At 41.5% G+C, this 20,892-nt stretch overlaps 1 protein-coding gene across 1 annotated transcript in view; it reads left to right on the plus strand.

Annotated features, from left to right (window-relative positions):
* MTBP (MDM2 binding protein) overlaps window positions 1–20,892 on the plus strand; it is a 192,924-nt gene that overhangs the window by 16,507 nt on the left and 155,525 nt on the right. The window contains exons 2-7 of the mRNA XM_069220682.1: window positions 5,532–5,615; window positions 7,174–7,247; window positions 7,329–7,480; window positions 8,108–8,166; window positions 9,109–9,253; window positions 15,251–15,365. Coding sequence (XP_069076783.1) covers window positions 5,532–5,615; window positions 7,174–7,247; window positions 7,329–7,480; window positions 8,108–8,166; window positions 9,109–9,253; window positions 15,251–15,365 — 629 coding nt within the window. The remainder of the gene's footprint in view (window positions 1–5,531; window positions 5,616–7,173; window positions 7,248–7,328; window positions 7,481–8,107; window positions 8,167–9,108; window positions 9,254–15,250; window positions 15,366–20,892) is intronic.

The raw sequence follows: 20,892 nt of genomic DNA on the forward strand, positions 1-20,892 counted from the left end.
ACATTAAATTAAACTTACTAAACTCCTGTGATTGGCTAAAAACTTCATATGCAAAGGAATCTTCCAATCATAAAACATCAACTCATCAGAAAGTATCATAATATTAGCGTAAATGTTTTTTATTTTCTGCTTCTTCCTTTTGCGTAAGCCCAAACGATATTAATTGTTGCATCTGAAGCACACTTCCAAACAGTTCAGTAGAGTCCTTTGTTCAGGCACTCCAAAATACACTTGCTGCCAGACAATAGTTACAAAGAAGTAGAAACATTTTCTAATCAGTTCTTTCCCTCGAGAGAAACACATTCCATTAGTACGAAAACAGAATAAACTCTTGATTAAAACAAAAGAAGCTTGTAATTGTACAAGATGATCTCATGCAGTTTATACTTTAGCTCAGCTTGGCAGACAGATAACTACACACTGTGACCTTGCTTGCTTGAGGCACAGGAGAGAACAAGAAATACTCGTATTATTTCAGCGTTTATTTTTCCAGAGAAAATATTTTTAAAGAGACAGAATATTTTTCCATTGCAGTGTTAGTTTTTTATTATAAACATGTGCAGGCCTTTCACTTAATGGCGGCCGCTAAGTAAGGCACAATTTTCATGATAACATTTATTTTTCCATTTAAAGCATTTTTAAAATTAGTACATCAGTATGATTCCGTAAGAAATAATTATTCCATGCTAAATCTCAACTCTGTGTCACCACCTGCACATTAGTGTCACCATATGAACGTTCTGGAATGTTGACAGAACAGCACTGGAGAGGAATATGAGAAGACTTATACTTAGGTGTTCCTGTCAACTCCTCTCAGGTGTGCTGGAGAATTAATAAATACTTGTACGTCTACGAAGGTGTGAGGAGTCAACTTTAGAAACAAGGCTCCCCCAGTTTTCAAAATACCAGCTGCTCTTTATGGGCTGAAAGGGGTCGCCATTGCCTTTTTCTGGGAGCCCCCTGATGACCTAAGAATATCCCGTTTCCGGCCCTGACTTCCAGGCTTGAGGTGTTTTATACTTGAGTTGGGATTGCTCTTCAGACCTGCCAAGTCTCATGGGGTATACGTCAAATCCGACCCTCCCCCCTCCTGTATAACTGAAGGTCTAGTTTGGCTGTAACCCACAAAGCCAATGTGTCATTATTTCAAAAGTTTCTTTGGGTACTAATACCATCTTATTAGTACAGACCATCCCAACCACTTCTTTATGTTTTAAATCCAGACTTTGCGTTTCTCATGATATTGAACTCTTTACATATAATGCCTACCAAGTAAGGATGATCTGTGACTCCTACACCTTGTGACTCTCATTGGTTTATGTAACATTTCCTGTATATTGATTTACATGCTTGTATGATATATTGTCTGTGTGCAAAGTATGTGTGTAATGTTAAGCACTACGACACCCTACAATGGGGGTGAGTAGCACTATAAAAAATAAATAATAGTAATTGCTATTTAAATCGTTATTTGGGTAACTATGCACACAGAATGTGGGTTTTGATTTGCCCACAGCACTGAGTCTACTCTTTTGACAGTCTCAGAACATCTGAAGAACATCTTCGGTAATGGTGGTCTGGCCATTTTGGTCTTTTTGGACCGGTCAGCAGCCTTTGACACCATATCCCACTTATTCCTAGGTTTGAAGAGCTTTGCATGAAGGGTACTGCACTGGTGTGGTTAACTAATTATCTCGCCCATAATTGTCAGGCTATTAGTCTTCCACCTTTTAACTACAATCTGACTCATCTAAGCTGAATGAGCCACAGTGATCATTCTTGAGTTCTGCAGTCTTTGCCATATATGTGATCCCTCTGGTATCTGTAATCTAACTTTGGATTTGAAGTCATATCTTACATGGATCATTTCCAGATAATTGTTTCATTCTCCAATGCACTTGGTGCTTCTTAAGACAGGTTTAAAAACTGCCTAATTGAGGTCATTTTCGTGGATGAATGAAAAACACTTAAAACAAAATGGAGATAAAACGGAAATAGTTATCTTTGGGAAGGATCAGCAGGTTTGGAACAATCTGTGGTGGCCATGTTTGGAACAATCTCTGGTGGCCTATACCAGCTGAAGTTGTCAGAAACCTCAGGGTAAAATTAAATAACTAACTATCCTTTAAACAGCAAATCGATGATGTCTTGGTGTCCTGCTTTGGTTTGGTATCATTAAAACAATGAGGAAGGACACAAGCTTATTGCAGTTGGCTACATTCAGATTAGATTATTCAGAGAGTTAGAATATTCTGATCTGGAAATTACCGGGGCATGTGCAACAGTCACACTGCCAATGTAACACGCTGATTTTAAAAACCATTCATAAGGCGACAGCAAGACTACTGCTTAACTCTACTAGGCTGAATTCTATCCCTCCCAAGCTTAGAGTATTCCATTGGCTGTTTTCAAAATACTTTCTCTGCCATTGCACTGTCCACTGCACTTGTTCCCTCTACTCTTAGAAAAGATTGCAGCCTTATAGGCCCTTTTGCCTTCTTCACTCAACTTCTCTTAACTATTTGGTTGTCCCCAGGGTCGGCTGTTATAAATTAGGCAGCTTCACTTTTTCTGTCTAGCTCTTAAACACTGGCATCTTCTCCACCTTTCAGTATGCAATCGGCACAATGTCTTGGTCTTCTCGTAGTCTCTCGACTTTTCTTTTCCTTCTCAGCTTCTTCCCATGTTCCCTTCTTTTTCTGTTTTTGTTCATCTCTTTCCTACTGAAAGTCTAGGAGTAGGACACTGGTATTTGTTGGCTTTACAAAATATCATCCAATGTTGTACAGTTGGAGTATCATCTTTTTGCAGTGGCATCTCTTTGCTAGCTAGGTTTACTTTAGTTGTATGTCTAACAGTGTAAAGATTACTGTCAACCATATTTCAACAGGCTTGTGAGTTTTGTTTGGTCTGCTGCCACCCATGGTGGACAACTCATTGCCAGCTACAAGTTATATCCTTGTTGTATTGGAGGAATGTGAGATGGTTTTTTAAATATTTTCTGGCAGGTGATGTACTGCCCTGTGGAAAACAGACAATACAAATATTGCATTGCTTAGGTGAGAGAACTGCATTTGTTGTCAAGACGAGCACTGACGGATATTAGTTAATGTGAAGATAGGGCAGATGAAACATGAGTAGTATGCTGGTACCCATTGTTAATGCATTCCTGGAATTGTATTGAAGCAGCATCAGGTCCGTGGAAGGCACATGTCCATAGGAGTATAATGCGCTCAGTTTTGAAATGCAAGGGTAGGCATGTAGTAGCTGGAAAAAAAAAAACAGGTCCTCCTCTCTTTGGGACCGCGAGAGAACCACAGAAAAGGGAGTGTGAAGGGGAAAGATAACTGAGGAGCTCATATTACAGTGGAACACGGAAATCTCCTTGTGAGGGTCCACAGGAAATGAGTGTCAGTTATGAAATCTAGTGAAGATGTGAAGGTCGCCTAACTGAAAAGTACTCACAACCTGTATCCCATATGAATTCCATCCAGTTGAAGAGCAAATGGTAAACAATTGCAGCTGAAACTGATGCATGACTGAAGAATTTCTAGTCACATCGGAACAATTTCTCTTGCACCAAACCATGAAAGTTATACCCACTTACGTGGAGGACTGGAGAAAACAGACCAAGGAATCCCAGTTTCATTGAGGAATGTATTGTCAGTCCTGCCAAATACCTGATCGTTTATGTGGCAAGCTCCACTAGGCCTAGTACAAACATACATGAGACATATAGTTCATATGTTATAGGTATTTAATATACACAGACGTATTCCATAAGTAGCAAAAATGGTGGCTGGGGGCACAAATACATTGTCAATAGCAAACATAATGAAGATGTCCATTATGAAGAGCCCATGCGTGATAGTATTTATTTATATGTGTGTTTGTGTGTGTGTATATAAATGTATATGTACGTATTACACAGGGCTGATCACACCTGTGTGGATATGGTACAGCCTCCCCTTCCATCGACCAGGCATTTATTGATTTACCTATAGCTTTTGACCCCATGTACTGCAAGTGGCAATCGTTTAGTTAACCAAAGTCTCTGGCATGCCTATTTTGGTGAAGATCCAAAGAAATTTTGCTCACCCGTGCAGCAGAAACTTCTTTACAGATTTACGCCAAAATTTATATTACAATAGTACTCAACTCGGGAAGTGTGCTTTCGTTGGTTTTATCTAAATAGGTTTAGTAGTTGGTCCTGAAATAATTAACACTTTATATATCTCTACCATTTAGAATTGTAATTCATACAATTGTGGATCCTGTCAATCACATTTACATTTTTATTTTAACTATGATAGCTAATTAAGGGGATTTATTATATTTTTTCCACCGTCTTGAAAATCATGTTATGAAAGAACAAAATCCACAGATTCACAGCATTTGGCGGCTGGTGGAGGAGGTTGGGACATCATGAGGGGTGTCCAAACCCACATGACTGCTGGAAGTAATACAGAGGCATGGAAGAATGGGTTTTTCTGTGCTAACAGTGCACTCTCGCGGCAACCATTTCCGGAATAGCAAATAATCTATTATTTTGTGTGGAAAATGTCGATTTGGCCCAAAGCTACCATTCGTTGCTGGCAGATTTGAGTGGTCTTGGGCATTTGCACCAGAACCGTAATTCAGTTTTTAACTGTGGTTTTTCACTGTGAAAATATATAAATAAAATTATGTATTACATTTTTCTTGCAATAAGTTCTCCCATATCGAGAAGCGAGACAGAGACTGGAATACCTAGCTGAGGCTAGGGACAGCTTTCGGTCTGCACAGCCAATAGACAAATGCCTGGGGTGAATACCAGACATCCTTTAGGATGCAGCTTCCTGGATACTTCTTGTTCTCGCTCTTCCCAAATCTCTGTTCCCAGTTTTTGTATCACTTTTCACAGGATATGTGAGAAAATGTCCTCCCTTGTAGTGATGTGTATTGAAAAGAGTAGACTAAGATTTGCAGTAAGACAGCCCTAGAAAATCGACATACTATTGCAAATAACAGTAGCTAAAAATAATGAACATGCATTTAGCAATGTAACATGAAATGGGCCTTCTTCAGGTTCCCAGAGACAGTAGAAAGGGTCATAAGTTAGAAATAAGGTAATACTTCATAGTTGCAGAGGAATGGGGGGGAGACCAACATTGGAAATAGTGGTATTTGGGTATCAGGACCATGAGCTGACTGACTGTGACATATGTAGACCTGATTGTTCAGTTTTTCTATTAATTCAGGTACACATTATTTGTTTATAGATTGTGACTGTAAGGGCAATTAGGTCGTAGCAATGCAGATTCTTGATCAAGTTGGCTTATTAACGGAGGAAGCCTATTGCCTTGGGGAGGGAAATGGGGGCAGTTCTGTGTTATTCATAGCAGAATATACGAGATCAACTGCAAAATAGCGTTTTCATCTTTCATTTCTTCCTTTATGCTTTTCTAAATTGTTTTTCCTTTTCCCACCTACTTTTACTATGTATCTATGAAAACATCTTCAATAATTGAAGTGACCATTTTAATTTTCAGGTCTTGCGACTGCCAGTGAGGTTTACAACTTAATTAGGGGCAACTCCAACTCCTCAACTTATCTAGATGAAAACACCTTTCCAGGTATGTTTATTATTCTTGATAATGTAGATGTGACCATTCACGCATATTTTTTTGTTTATGTTGTTCATCATTTGGCGTGCAACTTCAATAGGTTCCCCAGCATCCCTCTATACATTTGACAGGTCTCATCCCCTGTCTCTGAGTTCTTCAGGGCCAGCGTGGCTGCCCTCAGTACTATTCGTGTTAAAATATACTGCAGAAAAACTTTGACGAAGTATAGAGCACCACAGATATGAAACTTAGGAGCAAGTAGAACTGGGCAGTGTTCATCTCCTACAGCAAACCAGCCAAGAAGGGTAGTGCCAGTTGAAACTGGAGGCTGTTGCTGACACTAGCAGTACTGGACCCCTGGATAGAGATTCACATGGCACTCCAGGATTACCGCCTACAATAAAGCACAATACAAAAACTCTGCAGTAAGAAAATTGATCTACAGCCTTATACGTTCTGGGTGGAAATGCTATTCTAGGTGTGCTTTTCACTGAGTTCATTCACTTTCCTATTCCTTGGAGTTACACATTCTTTCCCAAAAGATTGTTTTAATAATGCTGCATGCGTGCAAAGTGTTTTTTAAGTTATAGCTAAAAGGTATGATCCTGCAAGGCTCCTTTTTTTTTTTTATTAGGGTCGAGCCTGCGTTGCATGCGTATCGCAGCGAGACACTTTAGTTATTAGAAAAGGGCTCGGAGCCCTGTCGACATCACGTCCGTGTTTATCATTGGTTCGTGGGCTTGCTTATTAAAATCCACTTGCTTTCATTAGTCGAAGGCATGCACACGTCATGCCTTTTCCGGTGGCTAGCCCTCCTCGAGCGCATCGACCAAGTACAGAAAACATGCGAGGCTCGCTGTTTTCTGTCCTGCTCGTGGACTACTTTTTCTCTATTTTACAAGCGCGATTTTGCTTGGCAGAAGTCGAGCGCTATACACAGTTAATTGCACTTTTTCGGGTTACGTACATAAATAAACTTTTGCCGATAGACGAAAAGTCGGGTTAGGAGTTTACAACGCTATCAGCTCTAACATGAGCAAACACGAGACCCGTTGCATTGCCAATGCTTGTTAGACTAGGCGCTGAGCAGTTTGTTTGTTTTTTAATACTGGAGTGGGTGTTAGATTTTTTTTCTCCAAATATGATAACAGAAATGTTTGTCATCTTAGGGTGACTTGTTATCTTTGCTTTCAAGTGTTAGGTTTTTGGGAAAAAAATCTGTCTCGTTCTCAAACTTTCCACAAATTACGTTGATAACCTCCATCTATAACAAACTTAATCCTTAACATTTTCTTAAAATGCACAACCTTTCAGGAATTCTGATCAAGAGGTGAATGCCAATATTTAAGCTCTGCAATATTGAGTTTTGTACAATGTAGGACTATATACTCCCTTCCCCCCTCACCCCCCCCACCCCAAATAATTTCATGTCCTTTTTTAATATAAAATGTAAAAAGAAAAAGCCCTCACTGTGGTTTTATATCGAATGCCTTGCAATACACAGAACATTGTATTATTCATCGATGGTTGCGAAGAAAAAGCATCAGTCCTTGTTTTTCCATTTCAGCATGCTCAGTGGCTGGTGCTCCAGGCCCAAGAAAGTGGTTCTTCGCTGTTCAAGGAATTTATGGCCATTGTCAGGTATGGGTGAAATGGTATTTCATTCTCTGTTCTGGTTAAACATGTGTTATTACCTTGGTTGATTTTTCTCTATTGCTGTAGTTCTCGAACCCGGTTTGGGAAGAAATTTCTTTGAGCAACGAACAAGATGGCAGTGAGGAGTCGGTGCAAACATCAGTTGAAGAATGCTTGAGTTCCATTCAAAGCCTTGATGAAGACGAAAACAGCGAAAAACATACACCTTCGCAAACGGAGTATGTTTATTATATACTTATTCTACTTTATGGCCATGAAAAGATACTGAAGCAGTTTTCACCTATGTTGATTGAGGCTGCAGTTATAATCACCACAACTATTCTTAAATCTAGTATTTTTTTTTTTTTATGGACCTGGGCTGAATGTTTACTGTTTTAATTGTGCCAAGTTTCAATGATTTAACCCTGAAATTCGGACTCTTACAATTCGTAGACCGTTTGTACTAAATGCATGCATTAAATAATACCGGAGTCATAAAATGACTAGGCATGTTCTTCTATAAATAACACACATGGAAAACCTTCAGGTCAAGTCAGTTTGATTTCACTTGCAGGTTCTCTTGTTTATTTAATTTTCAACACACACATTTATTTGCAAAATGGTCTTTGCTGCTTCCCCCATCACAAAGTGTCATGTGGCTCTTCATGGCGTTGAGGGATATACAGATTTATAAATATTCAGATTTCACTAGTCCCCAACACAGCTATATAGATGCCAGGTTTGCTCAATAATTCATGGAGGGCAAATTGATTTATTTCTGAAGCACTTTATGTTGGATTTCTGGATGCACGAAGTGAACTTTTAAGTGTTTGCTAGTTTCATTGTTTCTCCTATTCTATTTTCAGGTTATTTGAGGAGTCTGCAGAGAGTATACATCTCTTATCAGATCAACTTCCTGCTCCAGGTAATTGTTTCTGGCTCCTCTAACATTCTTTATGAAGCTCCTTTAAGGTGCGGTTTTGTGATATTGCATCTCGGGATCATTGAAACCCTCTGAAGTCTAGAATAATTCTGATTGCTCTACTATATGTAATACATTTCTTCAAAATGTGTGCTTTCTGCTGCAGCATGAGCCCAACATGTCCTAACAGCTTGCTTTTATGAGAATATCATTAGTTAACTTTTTAATACCATAGCGGCACAAAATATGTTTAGACACACTGTGTGTGTGTATATATGTATGTATATATGTGTGTATGTATGTATGTGTATGTATGTGTGTATATATATATATATATATATATATATATATATATATATATAAATAAAACCACTGTTTAGTATGTGTAGGGCTAATTATGCATGAGGGATCCATAAGATGCCTCCTCTAACTCTCAATGGTAATTCATAACTTATTACACTTGACATAGCTGCCTATATGCTTTAATAAGTTATACACATTCATTTGACCGACCAGAACCTGAGTTTAGGAGGTTATATTATTAAACTGAAACACAGTCTTATTAAATGTCTTTTGTGGGTGTTAGACAATGTGTTTTTCGTGGTGAACTGATTGTAACATAGAGCCTGAGAGTCAGAAAGCAATGATTTCCCGGGTTATTATTATGGCAGTGACCTAGAAAAGAACCGTGAATTAATTAGTTTCCTTCGTTTTTACCAAGCTAGCTTACATTTTATTATGCAAAAAACTATAGAGCGCCATGTGTGTCCTTATGTCGAAATAACTAGAACCATTCTAATGGAAGCTTATCTGCAGTGTCTATAAACCAGTTAGCCCCTGATAAATCCATTAGCAGAGCCTGCGATTTGTAATAAATTGAGGTGGACATTGTCCACGTTCACATTAGTATAAACGCCTTTGATTTGTTTTTTATCCCCTGGACAGGAAAAGCAATGATTGATGTGATTCTGCTGGCAGTAGACAAAGATGCTCCCAAATTCAAAGACTGTCTTCCTGCTGTAGGAGCCTTAAAACACTTGATGGAGTGGCACTCTGCTAAGATCTCTATTGTAGCAAAAGACAGAAAAGGGTAAGCACTTCCTTCTCCTGTGGAGTAGCTCCTAAATGACCCTGAGTGTTGAGCATGGGACTGGTTTGAACCCTTTTGCTAGGGCTGCTTTTGTTTGTTTCCCAGTCTGACTCTGGCCTTTGGGTTAGCCACATTCACATGATTGAATTTCTTACATATCTCACTTCCCTGAAGAACAATAGACTTGAGCAAGTCTTTCTGGTATTTAATTGCCTGACTTTTTAGGTTACCACGTAATGCATGGTGCTTTCAGCTTACTAAGCCACACTGCCAACTTAATGAAGTGCTTGAAAATTGTTTTCTGAGACAGACTTCACAATGAGTTTTCTTATAATTTAGGAAGTAAATATTAAACACATCTCTTATCACTGCTTATGCTCATTAGGAATCATGTGTGTGGACAAATTCGATGCCACGGTTGGATGTGCAAGGACAAAAGACAAATCTGTTTTTCTGTAATATTTCTATACAAGTAATAACTACTAAATCCCTGCCACAGTCTTATACATTCACCTAACGCATTTGCCTCTTAATACCAGGTGTCAGTATTAACAAATGACACACCAAAATGAATCCATGGAATAAAGTAAAGGCTTTCAAAACATTTTGCATTACTAACTTGAGCATTACTTCACTGGAATTGTTCCCACAGTAACACATCTTTGTACAGTGACTTGCTATTCCTTGGCTGATTTTGAAGGCACCCCAAATGCAAACCTGTCTGCCCAGCTGAGCCAAGACGCCAGTCATACTACCCATCATGGCTTTCATTTCAGTGACTCTTCTGTTCAGCCACAGTTTGCATACTCCAGAACAGAACTACTCAATCTCTGGTATAGTTATAATGGCTTACCCACTCATGCTGGGTCTCACCTTGCCTCTTTGAACCTTAAGGTCTGTGTTCCTCATTCTCCAAATGGTAGGCCTGCTCACTTAGTAGTCTCTCAAAAAGTAGTTTTTCTGTTGCAGAGACATGGCTAAAGGATTGATCTGAGGCTGTGGTGATTGAAGCCATTCTGGCTAAATATAGTATTCTCTGCCCAGGCCGTCAATGCGCCAAATGTAGTGGAGGTCTTATATTCGTTAAATCCACATTTCCGTTTTTTGTCCCTCTTACACGCTCTGTCTTGCAAATTCTAAAGTTTTGATAATCAACTTTTGGACCAGATGCCCAAGTCACTTTGTCCATCATGTTAGTACAGCATGTCTCAGATCTTCCTTCTGCATTTTCCACAAATTTGCAGAAGTTACTTTCTTCTTAAGCATAACACCCTCAATTTCAATGACTGTGGGAGACTTTAATCTGCACATAGATGCATCTTCGGAGCTTCTTGATCGTAATTATCTCGAATTATAAACACCAGTGCATTATTTCAATTATCAACATCAGCAAACCATGTTGATGGGCATATCCTATACCTTGCCATTTCACCCAAGGCTTCTAGAGATTCTCTTCTAGGTTGGTCTGAAGACATTTCCTTTACAGCACACTTTTCTACCTAATGGAAAAATCCCTAATTTTCAAATGTCACAGACAAGTGTGATACTGAAGGAAATTAATACCAGCTGCCTTAGCCCCTTCCCACCTCTCATACACACTAGTAAACAATTTGCAGTTTAGTCCCATTTCTAAATATGTGACATATTGTGCTGACATTTTGTCAGCAGTGAATTCTGTGTCACTAATAGATTTAAGTTTTAAGACAAATGCTCCCCAAGGTTCAACAATTTGCTGGCCAAACTTAAATGTGATTTGAAACTCACTGAATGGATTTAGTGATACTGATATGATAACAGTATAAGTTGTGAATACAAAATGGTGCTTTCTAAATATAAAACCTCCACTAGAGAACCTTACTGTCAACATTTTTATTCAAGGATTCTCTCTGCTGACAAACTAGGCGTTGTTTAAGATCATCATTAAAATGTCCACAGCTACCCTTATTGCCGCTCTGGTTTTTTGGGAGGTTATAGGTGTTTTTTATATAACAAAATAGAACCATTAAAGTAAAGGGAAGGAATTTAGTCTCATGTCCTCCACCTTGATACCCAACTTCTTCAGTTGATCAGCCCACTATATATGCCCTACTAGATTCCTGCAGTTAGGTACACCCTCTGATCCGATACCATTTCTGTGAAGCCCCCCCCCCCCCCCCCACCCCGGCGACAGACATATACTGATTACTTCTCCCTTAGACATCTTGAATTGATCTTTATCTTAGGGTAGTGCACTGGCTTCTTTTAAGGCCAGTACTGTTCTTCTGCTACTGAAGAAGCAGTCACTGAATCCTTTAAATACACTCAGCCACCAAACTATGGCTCTTTTTATGCTAGCAGCTACAATGATAGAAGTCCCTTGTGTGTACATTTTTAGATTTTGGGATGATGTGCCCTAAGTGAGGAGGGGGGTAAGGAATCTGTCACCATTCTATTTGTAGATAATACCTGCCTTGCTGAAGATGTCTAGAGTGTCAATGCCTTATTCCTCCTGGATCAGTCTGCAGCATTTGTCACTTCCCCCATTATTTTCTATCAAATGAATACTGCATACCTACTAATGGAGGAACCCTACTGGAGTGCATTCACTCCTTTCTCTTGAATATGATTGAGTGTGGCACTTGGTCCTTTCCTTGCTTCAATCTAAAAGGTCAGTGGTGGTGCACCAAAGGACATCACCACATTTATTCAACGTAAACCTTAGGCCCCTAGCTGAACTCATTTGCTCTTTGCTCACCCAGCTGTACTGTTATGCAGATGATACTCCACTATTATTTAAAGTTGATGTCTGTGCCTCGGTTGATATTTCTTATCGCTGTTGTCTCTTAGCCAGAAAGATATTTGATCTTTATTTCCTGGTGGAGATTTGTCGGATTAAGTGGGTGTGGAACAGTTCACTTGACAAATCACTCCTTAAAGCAACATGTCAGTCTGTCCATTTGTTTTATTACAAAAGTTGCCTTACAAAAATTTACTGAACAACGTCATAAAATGGGAAACGTAATATACGACTTGATAAATATTGAGGACAGTGGACTGTTGATACTGTATGATTTGTTACTATCCAAAATGGGGCATCACAATGGTAGTTCTAGGACAGGTTTTCAAACCTTTTAATGGTGCACCCCCCCCAGGTGGACAAAAAAAATAAATCTGTCCCCCCTCTGAATCTTTTATTCTAGTAAGTTGGCAATGTTTAAATATGTCTAGACTTATTCAAACATTGCGGTTAAATTCTGTTACATTTAAAAAAAAAAATGCAATACATTATTTTCTGCTTAAAACAAAGCACTGTTATCTGCATAATGTTTCTTTTGGCCAGAGCCTGTCTCTGCCTCTCCCCTCTCTCCGGGATCACTTGAGGCCCTCCTGGGGCCCCACTCAGTTTGAAGACCCGTGTTCTAGGATGAGTTGCAGAAGAAAAACATTAAAGGGGAATGACTGTTAACAAATGATGTCGGGGCACATTCTTTGTAATCTGAGGAAAATGTCCACTTCAAAAAAGAACCAAACGACATCTTAGCTCAGAGGCCCCGTCTTTGAAAATGTGGCTAAAATAGAATAGGCTGACAGAACAGTTGCAATACACCATGGATTGTGATTTACCACTCACTGAAGTGAACACGAGGGGAATTTTTGTAGACCACTCCATGTTCCAGAGGCTGAAGGACACTGGCATTCATGATGCTCTGCAGTAGACTAGGTTAAGCGAGAAGTCATTGCAATGAAGTAAGAAAAGTGAATTATTAGTTTCGGGTGGTTGCGAGACCTCACAAATAATATCACTTTTCCGTGTCTAGTCCAGTAAGAGTCCTTTAAATTAAAATTTATCTCAGGCCTGGGTAGCTGTGGCACAGAGCAGTCAAAGGGAAATAACTACAAATAATTTATCAGTACCAAAACAGCCAATAAGTAAGAAATGCAACACAATATAAACCCCTTTAAAAAAAAATGTAATTAGTTTATATTTTTCTTTTAAATAGACACCAAAACTACAACAATTTTATGAAAGGAAACAGAGTTATGCTTTTTTAAAAGTTTTGTATAAATCAATGCTTTTATGTTATAGTGGTAATATCTGAGACTCTAATGCAGGTGTCTGGACCAAAATCTAAATTTCAGGCTGACCGAGATAAAGTGTGGGTCAGACACAGGTGCCGAGTTGGTCCTGGCCAAACATTTACCTTCATACTTGAAATATTACTGGTTCTTTTTCTCATCGTTTGGGTTCTCTGTAGTTTGAGTCTGAAGGGTTCGATGTCGACAGACAGGCGAAGTCCAGTGGTCTGATGGAAACCTTGATTCTCAACAGATTCGAGGCTACCTATAAGCGAACAAGTAGCAATAGTTATGAGCCTCAGAGTCTGTGCAAAAAAGTTATCTTTTAGTTTTAGGCTCAAAGGTTGCAGTTCTGTGTAGAGAAAGAGTACACTCTAGCATCAACCAAGGGTCCAGTAGGTGGGGCGGTGGGTGTATTGGGCTAGGAGTCCATCTCACGGACTACACTAGGGGAATCAAGGGCAAGTCCAGTAGAAACTGGTCAGCTAGGCTGTGTGCAGGTGTAAAGCTTTTGTGTCCCTGAACCATAAAAAAAGAGGCTAACCAACTAGTCTTTGGAGCCCACTCACTGGTCCTTAGCACAAGTGGGAGCAAGTCCAGCCTTGGTGTATCTCACCACAAAGCCAATAGCAGGAGCATCTCTTCTCTTTCTGTGCAGACAGGTAGGATCACTATTTGTAGGTCACAGCAGCAAAGCATTGTGCAGCCTTTCCACATTTGGACACAGTCTGAATGCAGTTTAGCAGTCCAGGAGAGAATCTACCCCTGGTACAGTGTCTTTTCCTCTGCATTGGTGTGCAGGCCTCTTCTTGGCCAAATGATAAAGAATGAACCTAATATTGTTTGAAGGATCCAATATCTAAACACCTCTGGTGGGAGGTTTGTAAGTGGATTGTCATAGCCAACAGGATCGGCTGCACCTTTCGAATCCTTTAAGGCTCCCCCAGTGCTGGAGGAGGACCCTGTCCTTATTGCTGGCTTGATTTCCCCCCCCCCCCCCCCCCCCTCCCCAGCTTTCTCAGTCCTGGGTCCTCCATCAGATCAGTTCAGCATGTTCGAGGTGTGAGGTTTACTGACCTCTGACATGGGGCCCCATCTGTCCCTGCTACCAAGGGAGATGAACACCAGATCGGAAATAAGAAAAAAAATGAGTTTCTCTCTCCGCAGGGAAAACCTACACTCAACAAAGGAAGTGAGCTGTTCACATACTTAGGTTTGAGGAATGTTAACAGAAAAGGTATACATATAAGATGGAATACTGGAGATGGACACCACCTGCTCAGCACAAGAAACCACTATTTGGATTCAAGTGGACCTCACGATTCATAAGTTCCCTTCTGCTCGCCACACGTTCATCTTACCTGCATGCGCAGCTTGCATGCTTGTCTCAGACAAGATGAAAGTAAGGAGCCCTACTTCTGCCTTTACTGAAGGGTATTCTTCCTATAGAGATATAGGTAAAAAGGCCTATTTTCTTGGACCGTGATTTAGCTTCTCTCACTGCCAGTCACCACATAGATTAGGTTGTGGTGATAATACTGACCCTCACCCTGGTTGTTCCCCTGATATCAGAGTAGTGCTCTGATATTTACAAAGCGAAGAACAATATGGATAACTTGAATGGTTTTTGCGCTCACTGGCGGAAACACACAGGGTGATCCAAGAAACGTGCAAGGATGAGGCAGTGCGCAAAAGACCTGTTTCCCAAAAATTTCATACATGTGGAGTGAAAGTATAATGGAGCTGCATTTATGGTGATTCTAAGTTAGTCCTGCTGAACACAGAGAGTGATGGAATATATGTTCTGTGATTTTGCTTGCTGGATGCATTATGATATATTTTTTGTTCTATAAGATGTATATTGTGCACATTCTGGTGCCAATTACTTTATTGTTATCCATTACAATGTTGTGCAGAGATATATATTTTTTTCTTCTCTAGTTGGCAGAAGATGGCAGACTACCTGTTGGCTAGCATTATTGCCCCAGATGATCTTGGAACAATAATGGACTTTAAAGAATTGTGGAGAGGAAAGATTCAAATATACGAGAGAAAGGTAATCCTGTGTGTGTCCTTTTTGACGTGCTTCTTTGGTAAAGTGCCTTGGGAGGTGTTTTGCACAGCCTTCAGTGCTTTAAGGCAGTGGTTCCCAACCTTTTGACTTTTTGGACCCCCACTTAATCTTTACTGGAACTCGGGGACCCCCACTCAATCATTATTAAAATCTGGGGTCCCCCCCACTGCGTTGATGGTTTGAATTGCAAAACAATACACAAAAATACAAAAAAAACAAGCATTTCATTAAAAGTACTCAAATGAGAACACATTTCATTTAATTTGCAAACAAATAAAATAAAAATGTTAATTTTAAGAAGTTGGAGCTTTTCTAAATTCAATTGAAGCCCCACATAGTTCATAATATATTCTCCTTGATGCACCTGCAGTGCTCCTACAAATCAATCTGAGAATACTAATTTAATTTTTAGCCTCCAATTTCACATTTCTTGACATTTACACTATTTTAACATTTTCAATTGTACATTTAGCCACTTTATTTATGTACACCTTATTACACTGTTTATGTTAGTTAATTTTCTAAGCAGTTGCAGACCCCCCTCAGGAGGCTTTGTGGACCACAGGTTGGGAACCACTGTTTTGAAGTCCAACTTCATATTTCATTGTATTTCCCATATTTTCTCTGAATTAGTATAAAGAAAACTCTTATGTTTGCTTCATTAATTTGGTGCTTTCTATGTACCCAGAACAATGCAACCCTCTTGTATGTAATATGTCATGATATAAACATATCAGTCTCACTTTTAAGCCCCCTTTAATTATTCTTGTGGAATGCCCAATCTCGAGTGTTAAATGATATTGGGACTGATTCACAAAGGCATATAAGAGTACTCTAGATAATCTTTTCACAAATTCTTTCATGTCTTTGTAAATTGGCTCGAAAACATCTAAAATGGGAACAAAATGCTAATATTTACAATTACTATGACTAGCATCTTTACTAATAGAAGGTTAGATGGTTTTTAGATAGATTCTCTTATAGCTAGAAACTGTTCCTCAGTCATTTTGACTCTGTTGTTTTGGACTTCAAATATTTATTTTTGAAACCCAGAACATTACAAAATGTGTGCGATTCTTCTATTGGGGGGGGGGCCTACAGAGCTTTTTTGGTTTGTCAGTGACCAAGATATTGTCCACTAATGACAAAAACTTAAATTTGTTTCTACCCAGTCTTTTTCCCTCTATGTATTGCTACAGATTCTTTGGGCCAATAGTTCTAGATGTCAAGTAAAGAGAACACTTGACAGCGGGCACCCTGTGTTCTCCCTTATTCAGTCTTCAGTGGTTCTGAGTAACGGCCATTAATATTGACTTGACTTACTCTTCAGTTAGTCTGTTAAGTTGGGCGCTTTGCACGTATTGTCTTATGGACACTTCTTTAGTTGTGCCAGCCTTATACTATGCTTTGTTGTAGGAAGTTGGCTCTGTATGCACTATTTCAAAGTAAGCAATAGTATGCACAGAGTCCAAGGGTTCCCCTTAGAGGTAAGATAGTGGCAAAAAGAGATAATACTAATGCTCTATTTTCTGGTAGTGTGGTCGAGCAGTAGGCTTATCAAAGGAGTAGTGTTAAGCATTTGTTGTACATATACACAGGCAATAAATGAGGAACACACACTCAGAGACAATTCCAGGCCAATAGGTTTTTGTATAGAAAAATATCTTTTCTTAGTTTATTTTAAGAACCACAGGTTCAAATTCTACATGTAATATCTCATTTGAAAGGTATTGCAGGTAAGTACTTTAGGAACTTTGAATAATCACAATAGCATATATACTTTTTACATAAAACACATAGCTATTTTAAAACTAGACACAGTGCAATTTTCACAGTTCCTAGGGGAGGTAAGTTATTGTTAGTTCTTGCAGGTAAGCAAACCACCTACGGGGTTCAAATATGGATCCAAGGTAGCCCACCGTTGGGGGTTCAGAGCAACCCCAAAGTCACCACACCAGCAGCTCAGGGCCGGTCAGGTGCAGAGTTCAAAGTGGTGCCCAAAACGCATAGGCTTCAATGGAGAAGGGGGTGCCCCGGTTCCAGTCTGCCAGCAGGTAAGTACCCGCGTCTTCGGAGGGCAGACCAGGGGGGTTTTGTAGGGCACCGGGGGGGACACAAGTCCACACAGAAAGTACACCCTCAGCAGCGTGGGGGCGGCCGGGTGCAGTGTGCAAACAAGCGTCGGGTTTGTAATAGGAATCAATGGGAGACAAAGGGGTCTCTTCAGCGGTGCAGGCAGGCAAGGGGGGGGGGGCTCCTCGGGGTAGCCACCACCTGGGCAAGGGAGAGGGCCTCCTGGGGGTCACTCCTGCACTGGAGTTCCGATCCTTCAGGTCCTGGGGGCTGCGGGTGCAGGGTCTTTTCCAGGCGTCAGGATCTGGGAATCAGACAGTCGCGGTCAGGGGGCGCCTCGGGATTCCCTCTGCAGGCGTCGCTGTGGGGGCTCAGAGGGGACAACTTTGGTTACTCACAGTCTTGGAGTTGCCTGGGGGTCCTCCCTGTAGCGTTGTTTCTTCACCAGTCGAGTTGGGGTCGCCGGTTGCAGTGTTGCAAGTCTCACGCTTCTGGCGGGGATTGCAGGGGTCTTTAAAGTTGGTCCTCTGGAAACAAAGTTGCAGTCTTTGTTGAACAGGGCCGCTGTTCTCAGGAGTTTCTTGGTCCTTTTAGAGCAGGGAAGTCCTCTGAGGATTCAGAGGTCGCTGGTCCTGGGGAAAGCGTCGCTGGAGCAGTTTTCTTCCAAAGGGGGGAGACAGGCCGGTAGGGCTGGGGCCAAAGCAGTTGGTGTCTCCGTCTTCTCTGCAGGGTTTTTCAGCTCAGCAGTCCTCTTCTTCTTTAGGTTGCAGGAATCTGAGTTCCTAGGTTCTGGGGAGCCCCTAAATACTGAATTTAGGGGTGTGTTTAGGTCTGGGAGGGCAGTAGCCAATGGCTACTGTCCTTGAGGGTGGCTACACCCTCTTTATGCCTCCTCCCTGAGGGGAGGGGGGCACATCCCTAATCCTATTGGGGGAATCCTCCATCTGCAAGATGGAGGATTTCTAAAAGTCAGAGTCACCTCAGCTCAGGACACCTTAGGGGCTGTCCTGACTGGCCAGTGACTCCTTGTTTTTCTCATTATCCTTCCTGGACAAAAGTGGGGGCTGTGTCCAGGGGGCGGGCATCTCCACTAGCTGGAGTGCCCTGGGGCATTGTAACACGAAGCCTGAGCCTTTGAAGCTCACTGCTAGGTGTTACAGTTACTGCAGGGGGGAGGTGTGAAGCACCTCCACCCAGAGCAGGCTTTGTTTCTGTCCTCAGAGCACAAAGGCTCTCACCGCATGGGGTCAGAAACTCGTCTCTCAGCAGCAGGCTGGCACAGACCAGTCAGTCCTGCACTGAACAATTGGGTAAAATACAGGGGGCATCTCTATGATGCCCTCTGTGTGCATTTTTTTAATCAATCCAACACTGGCATCAGTGTGGGTTTATTATTCTGAGAAGTTTGGTACCAAACTTCCCAGTATTCAGTGTAGCCATTATGGAGCTGTGGAGTTCGTTTTTGACAGACTCCCAGACCATATTCTCTTATGGCTACCCTGCACTTACAATGTCTAAGGTTTTGCTTAGACACTGTAGGAGTATAGTGCTCATGCACCTATGCCCTCACCTGTGCTATAGTGCACCCTGCCTTAGGGCTGTAAGGCCTGCTAGAGGGGTGACTTACCTATGCCACAGGCAGTGTGAGCTTGGCATGGCACCCTGAGGGGAGTGCCATTTCGACATAGTCATTTTTTCCTCACTAGCACACACAAGCTGGCAAGCAGTGTGTCTGTGCTGAGTGAGGGGTCCCTAGGGTGGCATAAGACATGCTGCAGCCCTTAGAGACCATCCCTGGCATCAGGGCCCTTGGTACCAGGGGTACCAGTTACAAGGGACTTACATGGGTGCCAGGGTTGTGTCAATTGTGGAGACAATGGTACATTTTAGGTGAAAGAACACTGGTGCTGGGGCCTGGTGAGCAGGGTCCCAGCACACTTCTCAGTCAAGTCAGTATCAGGCAAAAAGTGGGGGATAACTGCAACAGGGAGCCATTTCTTTACATTTGTGAAACTTGTCAAACACTGTCCATTTATCTCTATCGCTCCTAACATTGTCGTCTGGGCATTTGATGACTAGTATATGGAACCTGGCTCTTCATATAGTGGACCAAAATGAGCTACTGTGTAAAGAGTCCAGGCAAACTCCTATTGGTTTACAGAGGCACATAGGACAACACTAAATTCTCCTTTGTGGTAATGTGGTCGAGCAGTTTAGGCTCATCCGAGAGTAGTGCTATGCATGTGTTGTACTCACAGAGGCAATAAATGAGGCACGCTCTCAAGAATCAATCCAAGACCAATTTAGAAAAATAACACACATTTGTATGTACATTTTGATACCAAGAACTTTGTTATCAAGTAAGTACTTTAAAAAAAAAAAAACGATTTTTACCAGTAAGTAAAATGTTCACTTAAATGCGTCTTAACACAGCAATGCTTTCCAATGGGGGAAAAAGGCATATGATGCATACAGTTATTTATGGTCTGTATCTGGGGGTTTCCTTCTGGACTTAAGGTTGTAGGACGGCCAAGGTCCAAAGTACCACCAGCAGTTACTCGCTACCTGCCCGGGGGTGTCCGGGTACAGGGTGCTTTCTGGTTGGTAGCCTTGCGTGCTGCGTGGGTGAAAAGAGGGGAGTCGCCTGGAAACTGTCTGCAGAGGGGGACTTGGGGTCACTTCTGGGAGGTCCCAACTGTGCTTTCTTTCTCTCAGGACCCTTGAAATTTCAGCCCTGTCAGTTCTCGGATACCTGGGCTGGGGTGCTTGGGTACATAGTGGATATGTTGGTTAGGCTGGGTGCGTCCAAGGTCCGCCAGATTGTTGGGCTCACCGGTAAAGGTTGACAAAGCAGGACAGCTGGGCCACTCTGGAAGTGGGTCTTTCTGGTGCTGACGTCCCACAATGGCTGCTTGGTCTCGGTGTAGTGGGAGCTCGGCTGGACTCACACGGGCTTGGCTTGGTGCAAGGGGTCCAGTACCTTGGGTATTGGTGCTGTGCGGCTCCGGTTGGTCCTGGTGTCTTTACACTTGGTGGGTCCACAGGTCTGACCATCTGAGGCACAGGTTCCTCTCCCTGGCTGGCTGCAGCATAGGGCTGGCCGGGGTGCTGCAAGACAATGGACTGGAATCTGCTGCTTTGATCTCTGCGGGCTGCAGAGGAGTAGCTCCTCTACTCCAAGAGAGATTGCTGGGAATTGTTTTAATGATCTTTCTTGAGGTTTTTTTTCATGTCCAGGAAGTATGTACTTACATTAAACAAAAGGGGAGAACACTCATTGAAAAGATAATAGCAAAAGTTTGTAAGAAACATAAATCCTAACCCTCCTCCCCCTGCTCTTATGCAACCATACCAAGAAGTAGCAATTAGGAACATAAATACAATATATCACATTTAAACTATCCCCCACTTGGGGTAGGAACAACAGTAGAAGTGT

The sequence above is a fragment of the Pleurodeles waltl genome, chromosome 2_2, assembly GCF_031143425.1.
Source record: "Pleurodeles waltl isolate 20211129_DDA chromosome 2_2, aPleWal1.hap1.20221129, whole genome shotgun sequence".
Taxonomy (NCBI): domain Eukaryota; kingdom Metazoa; phylum Chordata; class Amphibia; order Caudata; family Salamandridae; genus Pleurodeles; species Pleurodeles waltl.